The sequence below is a fragment of the Corapipo altera genome, unplaced genomic scaffold (assembly GCF_003945725.1).
Source record: "Corapipo altera isolate COAL_440 unplaced genomic scaffold, ASM394572v1 45, whole genome shotgun sequence".
Lineage (NCBI taxonomy): Eukaryota > Metazoa > Chordata > Aves > Passeriformes > Pipridae > Corapipo > Corapipo altera.
The window spans coordinates 26793761-26807054 of record NW_020884877.1 but is presented as its reverse complement, the minus strand read 5'-3'; the positions used below and the strand labels follow the sequence as shown (position 1 = coordinate 26807054).

The 13294-nt window shown below is 36.0% G+C and overlaps 1 protein-coding gene across 1 annotated transcript in view; it reads left to right on the top strand.

Annotated features, from left to right (window-relative positions):
* Positions 1-13294, top strand: part of DPP10 (dipeptidyl peptidase like 10) — a 213796-nt gene that overhangs the window by 145741 nt on the left and 54761 nt on the right. Inside the window, exons 5-6 of the mRNA XM_027637169.1 lie at positions 20-72; positions 171-252. Of these exons, the coding sequence (XP_027492970.1) occupies positions 20-72; positions 171-252 (135 nt within the window). The remainder of the gene's footprint in view (positions 1-19; positions 73-170; positions 253-13294) is intronic.

The window sequence follows — 13294 nt, the reverse complement described above, 5'->3', positions numbered from 1 at the left end:
TTTTTTTTTCCCCCCACAGGTTTTCCATTATTCTTATACAGCTTCATATGTGATTTATAACATACACACAAGGTAGGTCACATTGTTTTTTCAACATGATGTCATGTCAGTGGTTCTGTACATTGGGTGATGCCAGTGTGTTCAACTAAAAACGTTTCCATTTTTTCAAGGGAAGTTTGGGAGTTAAACCCTCCAGAAGTAGAGGATTCAGTTTTACAGTATGCAGCCTGGGGCATTCACGGACAGCAACTGGTAAGCACAGTCATTAAAAATGTATTAACTCCAGACAGACTGAGGTAAAAACAAAATTAAAAGCCTCAAGATGAGTTTTGTTATGTATTTCTGTATGGTGCTACTATGTTCCTGTTACAGGTGTAAGGAAATCTATTTATTTATTTATTTGTTTGTTTGTTTGTTTTAAAAATGTGCTTTTCCAGTCTGAACTCAATAAGCAAGCTCTATAATTGCTGAAAGAATCATACCTTCATCTAAATATGCACTCAAGCGATTTTCAGAATAACCGTCTTTATGGCTACTCCTATGTGACAAAGAAAGTAAAAGGTGAAGAGAAGTTTTCTTTCAAGCGCAAGATCAAAAAACTGTGGGCAAAAGCAAAAGCTTGACATCCAAAAGTGGATGTGATGGATTCAGTGAAAAGTGATGTTTTCATTTCAGTATGAAAATTACTGCCAAGGTCGGTTGTGCTACACTGAATTCATAATAATAAAAACCAGAGATGCTATGTTTCATATATTGTTTTCTTCCAGAAGTTTTATAATTTTTTTATGAACAGAAATCATCCATGATCATCATGACCAAAGTCAATATAAGAAGAAAAAAACTGTATTTTTAAAACAACAATAATTTTAAACTGACCTCTGTTGGTAGTTGAAGGCAAGAGACTTTTAAAGCTTCAACTCTCTGGATAAGAAATTCAGATAATTCTTGTTACAGTGTTCTGATAACATCCTTAATGCCCACAGGTGTGACCCGGGGGCTTCCTTGCACATCTGAGCTGTTCGTGCAGAGAGGCTTTAAGTTGAATGTCTAGAGAATGTACCCTGTTGCTTATATCATTCATCAAGATGATTAGAAAGGAAAAAATGTTTCTGCTTGAAATGTATTGCATTAAGCAAGTGGAGGAAGGTGGTAAAAAGTAATTGGAAGCATGTTTGGTATGTTTTAATAATTAGCCACATTAATTTATTAGTTATGAGAGCATGGTGACAGGATTAATGGTAATAAATACATAGGTTATTTACCAGGCAGCATTATGTAATGTGGTGAACTGTGTAGGTTGTAGCAGAAGGGAGAAACATTTGCAAAACTGAACAGATGTAGAAAATATTTTAATTAAATTGCAGTTCATAAGATTTGTCTGTGCTGTACCTCTGATCAGTAATCTAAAGTAAAACTAAAATTACATGCAATGATTACTGAAAAATTATTTTTTTCTTTTCCTGAGATGTATCTTAAGAACAGGGTCAGACTTACTAATTATAAACTTCAGAAAAATAACAAATCAGAATAATGCTGTCTTTATGAGTTTTACCTAAAATATCATTCTGTAAATGTGTATGGATACTTTCAGACAGGTGGACTCCTATTATGTCCCAGAACTGCAAAAAAATAGATGATCATTTTAGGTACAACCTTAATCATCTAAATTTGAAAATGTTGGCATAATTTATTCGTGAGTGAGAATAACATTCCTCATCTTTGTTAATGTCCCTAGTAAAGTTAATGTCATGCTTTAAAAATATCTGCTCCACTGTGGGCTTTATGGTGCCATATGGTCTGCAGAATTAGGAAATAATAACTTTAAACACAAAATCTTCTGTGCACTCTGAATGACATCAAGTGTCGTCACATAGATGTACACCTGCAATTGCAGTCTACTGAAGGTCACTCCCATAAAAGTTACCAATAAGGAGGATATCCTCTTGAAGCTGCTCATGTGGTAAAAGGAGGTCTATAAAGAGACAGAAATGCCTTGCTGCATTACCCTCCCACTTCAGCAACAAGCCAAAAATGTAGCAGGAGCATGAATGAATAAAGACTGTTGTGAATAATGTTGCTCCTGTCTAAAGGAACATCTGCCTCTAAGAGAACCAGGACAGAGAAATCATTCCAGCAGAATAGCTTAGGTAGAGAAAAGATGTGCAACTGAGGACACGTTGCCATAATGGTTCTCAGTTATAAAATTTGTCATTAGAACAAACACTGTATCAGTGAGTTTTGAGTAAAATAGTACAGGAAGCACCCAGCAGTGAAACAGAGTGCAGAGGAAGTTGTGAAAGGAGAGCCCTAAATCATAGTAATGCATCAGTGGCTATTGATGACACATATCTGGGTGCACACAAAGATGCAGTCTCATGGATCCACGTTGCCAAACACACTATGGTTTACCTTCCTGAACAATACTTATGTGTCTTTTCTGTATAATAGAAAAATAGAAATAATTCATGAGTAAAACAAGCAGTGAAATACTTTCTCTAAACAAAATAATTATGATGTATACAATAGTAGATACCCGGGTAATCTCCAAGAGACATTTATTTCAGTTGAAGAACAAGTGGAGAACAAATTAACTTTATATACAACAATTTCATTTAGAAAGACCCATGGCACATACCATGTGGCCATCTCATAAACAAAATGTATGTAAATCTCTAAAATGAAGGGGAATAGCATCCATCCAGGTGCGGTGCAGAAATGAATAGCAATACTAAAACCATGACAGGTCAGCAAAATTAGCACAAAACGTAAAACACAAGGCACAGATAATGTTTGACTGAGCCACAGACCTTAACTATACACTATAACTATTTAAAAGGTCCTGCATTAAATCCAAAGTATGGGAGATAACACATGGACTTGGACATAACTATTTTCAATAAATAAGCTATAGTGTAAAATAAGACATTTCCAGTCCTTTGTTCTGCAGGGGACCTAAGTAACAGTGCAGCCTACACAGGAATCCTGAGTGCTTCAAATGAGGGAGAATAGTCAAGAGGTTCAAATAGATAACATAAGAAGATAAAGAGAAAAAAAATAGAAATCTTTGAGAAGGAAAATTTCTATGAAGCCAGGAACTGCTTATTGCACAGAGGAGGGAATATGGCTGCAGTGAAATCTAGTATACAGCAAGACTTTACCTCCTTGTGGAAAACATGCATCAGTCTAAGTTTACTGTTATGGATAATTTCTAGGGTTGTCTAATGGGACAGCAGGTCACTTGTACCTAGTGAAGAACAACAGGGTTAGGTTTATGTCAGATACCAGGTGACTGGGCTGCAATACCGTTGTTTTGAAGGTACCACAGTGTTTGCAAGTTATTTCAGTTTCTTGCTATTTACCTAGAGTAGAGAATTTTTTAAAGATTAAAAGAAAAGCTCAGAGAAACATCTGCTGTTTGAGTCATGACATTTTGGTGGTGAAATTGAAAATGTTTGCCGTTGGGGAGAAGAAACTTTTATCTAACGAATTAATGTATTTTAAGGTCACATAACACTTACTTTTGAGAACTGTTTTCAAGGTCGCACTCTTTAAATTGATGTCTTTTAACTGTGTTAGAACTGTGCCAGATCTAAAATACCATTTCTGTCTCTTAGTACGTTACAGAGATGTTTATGTATTTGCTTAACATTACTCATGTTTGATTAAAATTGTGAAAGACATCAGTTGATTATCTCTTTACCTCACCTCTGTAGAATCCATCACTACAGCATTAAGTATTTCCAGGGAAGACAAAATAGCACAACTAGAGACCTAATTGGTTTCATCAACATTTTTCTGCCTCCAGTTTATTGATTAGAGACCTCATTGCATGTTTCTGAGAAGGAGATATTACCTACTTGGTGGGAAGGCTTTACTGAGGAGAATGCTTTGGGTTTTTTAAAGGACCTCTGTTGTTCAAATACCCAATTTTTATCCAGTGTTCTCCCATCTTTGCTCCTATCTTCTCTGATAGTTTGTAGCAAAGGCTTTCACGTGTTTGTGCTGGAGCTGGTTTGTATCTGTCTGGATCTGTCTATGGGGATGTATCTCAGCAGGAGCCTGAATATAAAAATTCAGACTGGAGATGTCTGGTCTCCAGTGTATGCAGTGTTGTATTTAAGCTGTAGTGCTCCTCTGCAGTGCTTCTTGTGATACAGACAGTTCTCCTGGTCAGTTATCAGGTCGGCCACTTCAAGTAGATCCTGGTGAAGCCTTGGGTAGAAGTTGTTCAGTTTGATGTAGCTTTTTCATAACAGTTTTGCGTCAAGGTTTTTCTGCCTGGGTGGTGGTACATGTTGTGTATTTTGTATAAAATACTTCACTCTATTTCACTTCATTTTATGAACATATATCTATGCAAGTCACTTTGCCTTTGTATTTATAACAGGTATTTTATGTTATTATTGCATTGAGCTCATTTTTCTTTTGATATATAGAGTGTTTTTGAAGGGAGCTTGATTTTACGTTTGGTTGGATCAGCATAAGTAATGATCTGTTGGCTTGCATATGAATGTCTATGCATAAATAAATATATATTTTAACAAAGCAGAAGTCAAGAAAATATTAAAATATTATTAAAATATTATTAAAATATTATTAAAATATTTTGTAGGAGTTTGACACCTTGCTGTGTCATAATTTGATGCTATCAACAAAACTTAGCATTATGAAATGGTTGGACTGAAGATGAGCTTTTACTATGGTTTTTTTTTTGTAATTGTTTAGAATTACCTATTACCCTATATACACAAAGATCAGTCTGTTGACTGTAGCTGAATTGTGCATTCAGGACACTCTCATCAATTTTCAGAAAGTACTTTAAATATCAGAAAACAAGAATTTGTCCTCTTGTTCAAAAAAAAAAAAACAACAAACAATTTGAGCAGGTTACTCACTGAAAATAGGGCTTAGAAGCTGAAGCTTTTAAATAAAAAATGAAAAAAGAATCCAGTGAAAAAGGACCTTATCTTGTATCAAAACTAGCTAAAAACAAGCATACAAACAGAAACTCAAAAATAAAACAGAGTAAAATCTACTTTAATTGCTCTTAATAAATACACCAGTTCAAGAACTCTCTACCCTTTGCCTTTGTGATCAGTCATCTTTATCCTGGTTGTCATCTTTGGAGGTGCCCATCACGCCCCTATCAATACCTGTTGCCCCATAAAAATGCAAATCTCTATTGGATTGTTGAATTTCTGTATTAACATATCATTACCTTTCAAATGCCTTCTCCTTGTCCAAATTTTAGGTTTATTTCAATATTTTTCAAAGATCATTTTAGATAACAGAAATACTGCAGAAGCAAAGTTCATTGATGTTACATTATTTTCCAAGTACCCAGATAAGCACTAGACAGATTTTAGTGACTGAGGAATTGTCAGGACTATACTACACACATACCTTGCTCAACACATGCTTTAGCAGACATTAGTTGCTGAAAGCTTCATTTACTATTTGGCCTATCAAGGTGCAAAGTACAACTGCTATAAAAATCGGTAATTTACCTTTCTGTAAAATGTTTGCCAGTTGTTTTCTTTTTGCGTAATTAGTGCTGTGGGTACTTGGCACCCCCTCCTGGCAAAAACACTTGCATATGCAAATGAAGTAGATGCTTAATTAATGCTAATGAAGCCAGTCCTAAATAAATATATTTCTTCTGCTGTTTTTATTTGCAAAGTCTTCTGCTCTTTTGACTTACTCTACTTTAGACGAGTAACTTAAAATCACATATGGAAATGTCAAGGATTTATTTCATCATTCCTTCTAATGATTATGCTAATGAGGCAAATGGCAGTTAAAACTTAGAGGAAAATCTCTGCTTGAATTTATTCTGTAAACCAGAAATAAACAAGAATACTTCAATATGACATTAACCTCAGGTATGAATTCTTGTTTAAAATATATGAGAGATTCCTTACAGAACTTCAAAGCATATTTGGAGACCCTTTGTCTTGGTGAGGATGTTTTTATGAAGAAAGGGGACATGTATGGTTTAGCGTTGCCCACTCACTTGAGTCTTTAAGGGATTTGTCCATAACTCTAGCAAATGCTGAAGTCATATCTTTGTGAAGGCAGTGAGAAATTAAGGAGACTAATAAAACTTTTTTATTTTCTCTTTCAAATGTTTTCATTACATTTCTAATTTACAGCTGGGAAACTTACTGTATCAGAGACTGAGGATTTGAACAAAGAAGTGGAAATATTTACAGAAAAAAGCAAAAAGATTGTTTTAATGGCAATTTTTGACCAGCAGCTAAAGTCAGAATATGTATTATTTTGCAAGATGGCATTCTGGTATTTTTTTGTGTTAGATAAAATGTGCTAAATGGTCAGATCCTGTAATGAAATTATATGAAAGCCACTTATTAGCATACGTGCTAATAAAACTAAAAGTTTTATGCTGCTTTATTTTTATACAAAAACTGCTTTTTATTGGAATCATGGTGAGCATGGGCAATATTTTTTTTTCCAAAGAAGAATTAGAGTTACCTAAAAGTATTAAGTAAAACTGTCTTGCTGCTGCTGCACATTGCATTTTCTCTTGGATTTGTCAAGCTAGGGTTACAAAATCTAAATGTTTTTTGTTTTTTCTTTTAAATGATTCAATTCAAAGTATTCTTTGCAGGAAAAAAAATTAGTTTCTCCAAAGATATTCTATTTAACTAATTTACATTTTCAGTTATTAATTTCCAGGTGCCAACTCCACTTAAGTATAGATTGGAGGAACATTTAACGAGTGTTCTGTGATTTCAAAAGTGATACTCAATATGAAACCAGTTTTCCCCATCTCAGAAGAGGAGAATGGAGAATGCAGCCAGAAAACATAGGCAGTTTTGGAAAACAGGGAAAAATACATTTTTACATATCAAGGTTGGATATATTCAGTAAAAGATTTGTGAGCTCTAGAGAGCAGGAGTATTATAAATGGAAGCAAGGCTAAGTTGAGCAAAGAAGATGCTTCATCATTTTGGTTGGTGAAAGGCAATGAATATGTCCTGTTACCAAAAGCAACTTAAAAATATGAGTATTAAGGACTAGATACTGTTATCCCTTTGTGAGAATAGCTACTTGGCTGTATCTGAAGGAGGTGAAGTAATAATGAGAAAATCATGTTTTATAGGAGCATTATTCCTCTACTGCTGTTTTTCATGTAGAACAGTAAAAGGCCCAGCAGCTTTATAGCGAATAAATCGAGAGGGCAGATAAAAGATGTTTCCTTTCCCTTTTCCCTGGTTCTTATTGTATCTGTTTCTTATCACTGATCTAGCATGCAACTAATATTTGAATTAGTATGTAAACCATGCACACAGGTAACATGCTTTTCTATCCAGTCTTGTATCAATAATTCTTTTGTAAGCAAATATATTGAAAATTTGGGACATCATTGTGCTAGAGGGCAAATTTTTTTTTCACATACTTACTTATGTGGATGTGTATATATATATATATATAGTCCCACAAAGACACATACAAACAAACATAGAGACACACATTTGATAGTAACAGTCTTCAGGACTTTCCCATGCAGCAACCTTCAGGGAGCAATGAAAACAGCAATATGCACCTCTCATCTAGACTATCATGTTGTTCAACATGTGTGTGTGTAACAAAGCATATCTGAATATTCACACTTCCGTCTGTTTGCTAATATTAACTGCAAGTCCAATGGCTCATAGAAGAGGACTGCTGTGCTTCTTGTGTGAAAAATGTGTGGCTTTCTGTAATGCAGAAATATGAAAATTGTATTTCAGAAGTCTAAAATTCTTTAGAAATAGCTACCTATAAAAACTGTGAAGCACAGTCAATGAGAAGAGAGGTTGAAACCTGATTGAACCTTTAGCTAAATCAGAGTTGAAAAAGATTAGGTTTTATTATGGACTGTATTTTCATATAACTCAAAAATCCTGCCCAAAAACTTTGCAGGCTCTATTATGTCCATGGAACGTATACTCATGTAGTCACTTCGTATTTAATATTTAAAAAAAAAGGCTATGATACACCTCAGAATGGGTGTAAAAGATGGATGTGACAAATTTTCCACCTCAGAGAAGGTGGAAGAAGAGAGTAGATAGTCCTTGTTATTATTGAAAACCCCAACAAAACAAGCAAAAAAGACTCCAAAACAAACAAACAAAAACCACCTCACAAACAAAACTAATAAACAAACCCCCCCAAAAAAACAAAAAGTAAAACTTGTATATACTTCATGGGTGATGATGTCATGACTCCCAGTTGAATCTTTATAAGCATGACAACTGTGATGAGAAGAAAAAAAACCTCGACAGATTATGACCACACAACTTTGTGTTCAGTGCTCTTGGTGGCTCTTTCTCTTTATTTTAGCCCAGTCTTTCTTGAAAAAGAGACATTAAATTCCATCATCACCAACCCATAAATGTCCTTGCATGTGTTTTTTTTTTCCCTGCAATGAGGTTATGACTTCCCCACTGTGTTTGTGCTGAAGGACCAGAGCCGATTAAACTTTTACTACACTGTGTTAAAGTGACTTAGGTTTTCATGTTGACTCAGCCTGAGCCAGACAGTGAAATGCAAAGAACTGTTTGTGGATGTGTAGTTGTGGGAAGTGTGTAACCACTGACAACTTCAAGGCCAGGGCAGCCCTGGAGAATAAGGATTAAAAAGTCAGGTATACTGTTGATACCTAAGAGAAAACGAAGCATTGATTTCCTTCATTGTTTATGGCAGGTTGCAGTACATGTACAGAAATACAAGGGAAGAGTTTTGTGTGGAAAGAAAGCAAGTACCTGCTTTCAAGTGTTGTTTCCCAGACTCTGAACTGTTCCGAACAGAAATGCTGTTATAAGAGCTAGAAAATATTTCCTCGTTCCTGTTTGTCACATTCCTAATGAGATGTTTTAGGACAAACTGTCTTTCTTGCATTGCATGCACTGTCTCTGTGGAGTCTTTACAGGTAGATGTCATACACTAAAATTTTGGACCATTATAAAGACAATTGACAACTTGAACACTGTGCACAATGGGGAGATGAAGGCACATGCATCATACAAGATGAGCTGGGTCAGCAATAGTAGGTGAAAGGACGAAGCTTTGTATTGAATCCTGCTGGGGTTTCTCATGTAGAAGGTGTTTAGAGGCATTCTGGTCTATCTCAGTATTTGCACAATTTACAAAATTCTCTGGGATTGCCTATCACCCTAAGAATAGTAGAAAATGTAAACATGACTTTACAGCTCAGCTTTTTGAATTCTCTATCTTTTGACTTCTGTCCTTGCTGTTAGGATGCTACTTCCTTACATTTTGTCAAAGAAAACAGAAAATTCCTCCTCTGACACTGAGCCCTTACAGTTACCCTACATATTTCTCTCATCCAACATTGCTTTTTTTCTTTTGGAGTAACTAGGTTGAAATTTTTCCTGTTTAGCATGGTACGGATTGATCAGTCTGGGCATAATTAAACACTTGATATCAGTGTGAGATGAGCCTTCAAAATACCAGAGATAACTTTAAAAGATTTTATGATAAGGAGAGATTATGATTTTATTGTAAGTCAGTAAGAGTAACCTATGCATGTAAGAATTGCATTTCTGTCCATGCTCTTCCATGCTGGCTCATTAGTCACTTACTTTCAGTAAGTATGAGTAACAAGGAGTGTGAATTCCTGAACATATACTGTTTATGGATAATTCTGTTATATGCATCGCTTAGGCAAAGACCGAAGGGCTGAGCAGACCAGTTCTCAATGACATTTTGCACAGTGCTGCAGCCAGGGTAGTTCTTCAGGCAGCTCCATGGGGGCAAGACAGCCCTACTGTGATCCTCTGTGCAATCACAAAGATGTATTAAGCTGCTTTTTGTGTAGGTTGTAGTTCAGATATTATATGTGATTTTATTTATATAACATACAAAGCACAGTGTTTGCGCTCATGAGTGAGCTGTCATGGGATTAGACAGGGTGTGAATTTAGTGAGTGTCATGATCCAGTATCATTGGAAAGGCAACGTAATTGATGTGTATTGAAACAAAAGAGGGCAATACGTTGCAGCATGTATTGGAAATCAAGGACATAAACATCAGAATTACCACGGAGTTGGTGATACTCTCTGAGTTCATGGCCTGGTTTATGTCATGACATTAGTAACTAATCTTATGGGTTCATTATGAGTGCATCCTTGCTATTGTTTACAGTAGATTTATAAACTATCCAAATAGCAATTAAATATAATAGCCTTGTAGATTGTTTGCAGTTGTTCAGAAACAATTGTGCTAACACATTACTGTGATGCAGTGGCATTAGTCTAGACAGAAGAAAAGTGGTGCTTCAGTCTTCTGTTCTTCATGCTCTGTCTGATGATTTTGGAACATAGATCTTATAAGGTTAGAATTTCTCTAGTGCCATACATTGCTTAGGTAGCTGATGGTACCTGCAATGCCCAGTATCTGCATAATTTAGTGGTCTCTGTGCACATGGAAGTATGGGGTAAGAGCTGGAGCAAGTCAGAGCTGAAGAGCTTTGAAAATTTTATGCCAGTATAGATTGAGCTGCAAAAGAAAAAAATAATATGCACAGAGGAAGTCAGAGCCATTCTACACTTCTAAAGACTTGCAAAGCAGCTGTATTGCAAACTGTATCAGACATTTTAGCCTGAAATCATGTTTGTAGGAACTCATGATCTAAATAGGTTACAAATATAATGTAGGGGAAATGAATATAGCATAAAGCTGCTTTGCAATACAATTCCATAAAACTTTCCTTGAAATTGTCATTCTGTACCATGTGTGGTCTGGAATCAAAATTTGGAAGATATGGGAAAAAAAGACTTTTGGAAAAAGTCTGTGTAATTGTAACTCACAAAGTCACTGATGAATACTCTCACCTTCTAAAATTCACAATTATAGAAGCTTTATAAGCTACTTTTCTGTGTTTTATATTATCTGAAATATAGTAATTGGTTTTGGAGATCGCTGCAGGACCTGTAAGGGAGACATCAGCAGAATAATCAGTTGCACCAGTAAAATGCATTATAACTGTTTTGGGTTTGGTTTGCCACCTTGCGTTTTACTTGCCTATTGACGTGTAATTGTTCCTGTTCATTACCATGGAGCTTCTTCCACATCTGATTACTGTGGGCAAGAATGAGAGACACTGACCCTTTATCTTGCTACTTTTCCAACAATTGCAAAGTAGCTCCTAGAAGTCTGGTTTGTCAATGTAATTTTGTATGCAACATATATACTGTTCCCTCGTATGGAACAGTAAATTAAAACTTAATTTGGAAACAGTGATGTCCAGAGCACTGTCACAGGAAGTTTGGTGGTGTGCCCATCATCCTTACTGTGCCTGCAGCCCTGAACAGTTTGAGTGACCCCTGTGCCAGTGGAGTTATGTTGAAGATGGATGTTGAGTCTCAAGCTGTAGGTAGAAATGAGCCAAATGACATCACACCACCAGTTCATCACAGAGCACAGGAAAAGCCACCTCTTTCCTGCTGCCAAATAGAGACCCGAAGGATGTCTGTGGCTCACTGCAGCATGTGCCTTGTGTGGCTCTTGGCCACAGAGCAGCTTTGATACAGACCAGAGGTTTGAATTGCCATCATGGAACTCCTAGATTGGTATAACAAACTGTTCCTGTATAACACTGCATGTCCAGTTCTTCTGGCCGATATTTTCTTCCTAAAATGAGCATTTATTTTTCTGTGAGGGAAAAAAGAAAATAGCAGTTATACTGTTGTTGCATCAACACACAAAGTACATAATCTTAAGTACACCTTGTTTCAGTGAGAAGCTGCTTCAAGTAAATAAGAGTTTGGCAAGGAAAAAGGGCAGGAAGGGGTCCTCACCTTCTGTAGCTGTGGGTATAATGGTCTGGCAATCTCAGTTTAAGGCTGTGAGACCCAGGGGTATAGTAAGTGAAATTACAGATGACAAGAAACTGTTTGCTCAGTTTGAACTTGAAGAAGAGAGCAGACATTACACTGTGACTACAAATAACGTAATCAGTGGCTCTGTTAGAAAAAAAGTGTCTATCAGAACTTTGGATGATGCTAAATAGTGGTAGAGAAGATGCCAAGCCAGGTATTTATTTGAAAGCTAATGCATTGGCAGATATTATGGGTGATTTGCAGTTTTTTTTAAATTGATGAAAACTATTTGTAAGTTTCTGAAGTGGAGCTATTTGTATAATTTTCTAGATATGTCAACCAGAAAGTGATAACAAATATTTTAAGTACTTGAATGAAAAACAAACTTGTTACTTTGACAGCAGGTGTTGAAAAATGGCAACCAAATTGTTTCCATGTGGATGAAGGGTTTTGATTTTAGTTTCTTCCTGTAGTCCAAAGTAAGTTCCAATATTTACAAATCCAATTAAGTGCACGGATACCTGCATTTGCCATAATTGTGGTAAAAACAACAGTAGCAGTTGAAACCACAGGTTTTTATAAAAATGAATTAAAAAAAAGTTAAAGTTTGTTGTTTGTTTTTTTTTTTTAATTTGAGGTCCCACTTGTACTGAACTTTTCATATCAAGCAGCATGTTGTCCAAGAAGCAAAGAACATTGACTATTTGGATATATATAATAAGTCTGTATGCATACATATTATCATGCAGTATAAACACTGCCAAGAAAGTTTTGATGACTCTATTTAGCTTCAAGCTAATTTTTGCTTGTATCATTTAAATTTGAGGGCTCTGTACCGGTATCCTCAACTCTGGGTTTTAACTAGTAGTTAACTACTGGTTAAACTGGCTGTATGAAAGCTATTTAAACTGCACTTGCATATGGCACACCTTCAGCTGTGGCCTGGCTAGCCTAAGAAGTGAGTCTCATTCTTAGGGACGTGGTTAGTGGTGGACTCAATGATCTTAAGGATCTTCTCCAACCTAAATATTTTGTGATTCTGTTCTGTAATTCCCCCATTACTATGTACTTTGTGCTGCCTCATGCTCCAACATGAACTCAGAACTAGGAGAAATACAGCTGCTGCGTGGGTGATGGGATCTTCTTTCTCTTCCCAGTCTGGGGTTAAACAGTGAAACAGTGCTGTGCCAACTTGATACTGCATGTGAAACTGGAGAAGTCATGGTTTAATCTCTGAGGAGCAAAGTACAATATTTGCTGGGCAACTAAGAAAGTATTCTTAATTGGCTTTCTTCTGTCTCACGAATAGCTGAAATTATTTGTTTTAACAGTTGTTAGCAAGAAAACATATTTCATCTGGAAATTTTAGTGAATGATCCAACCGAAGGCAGCTGGATTTGGCCCTGGTTAATATATGGTAAGACAGAACAAATGGTAAGAGGCAAGCC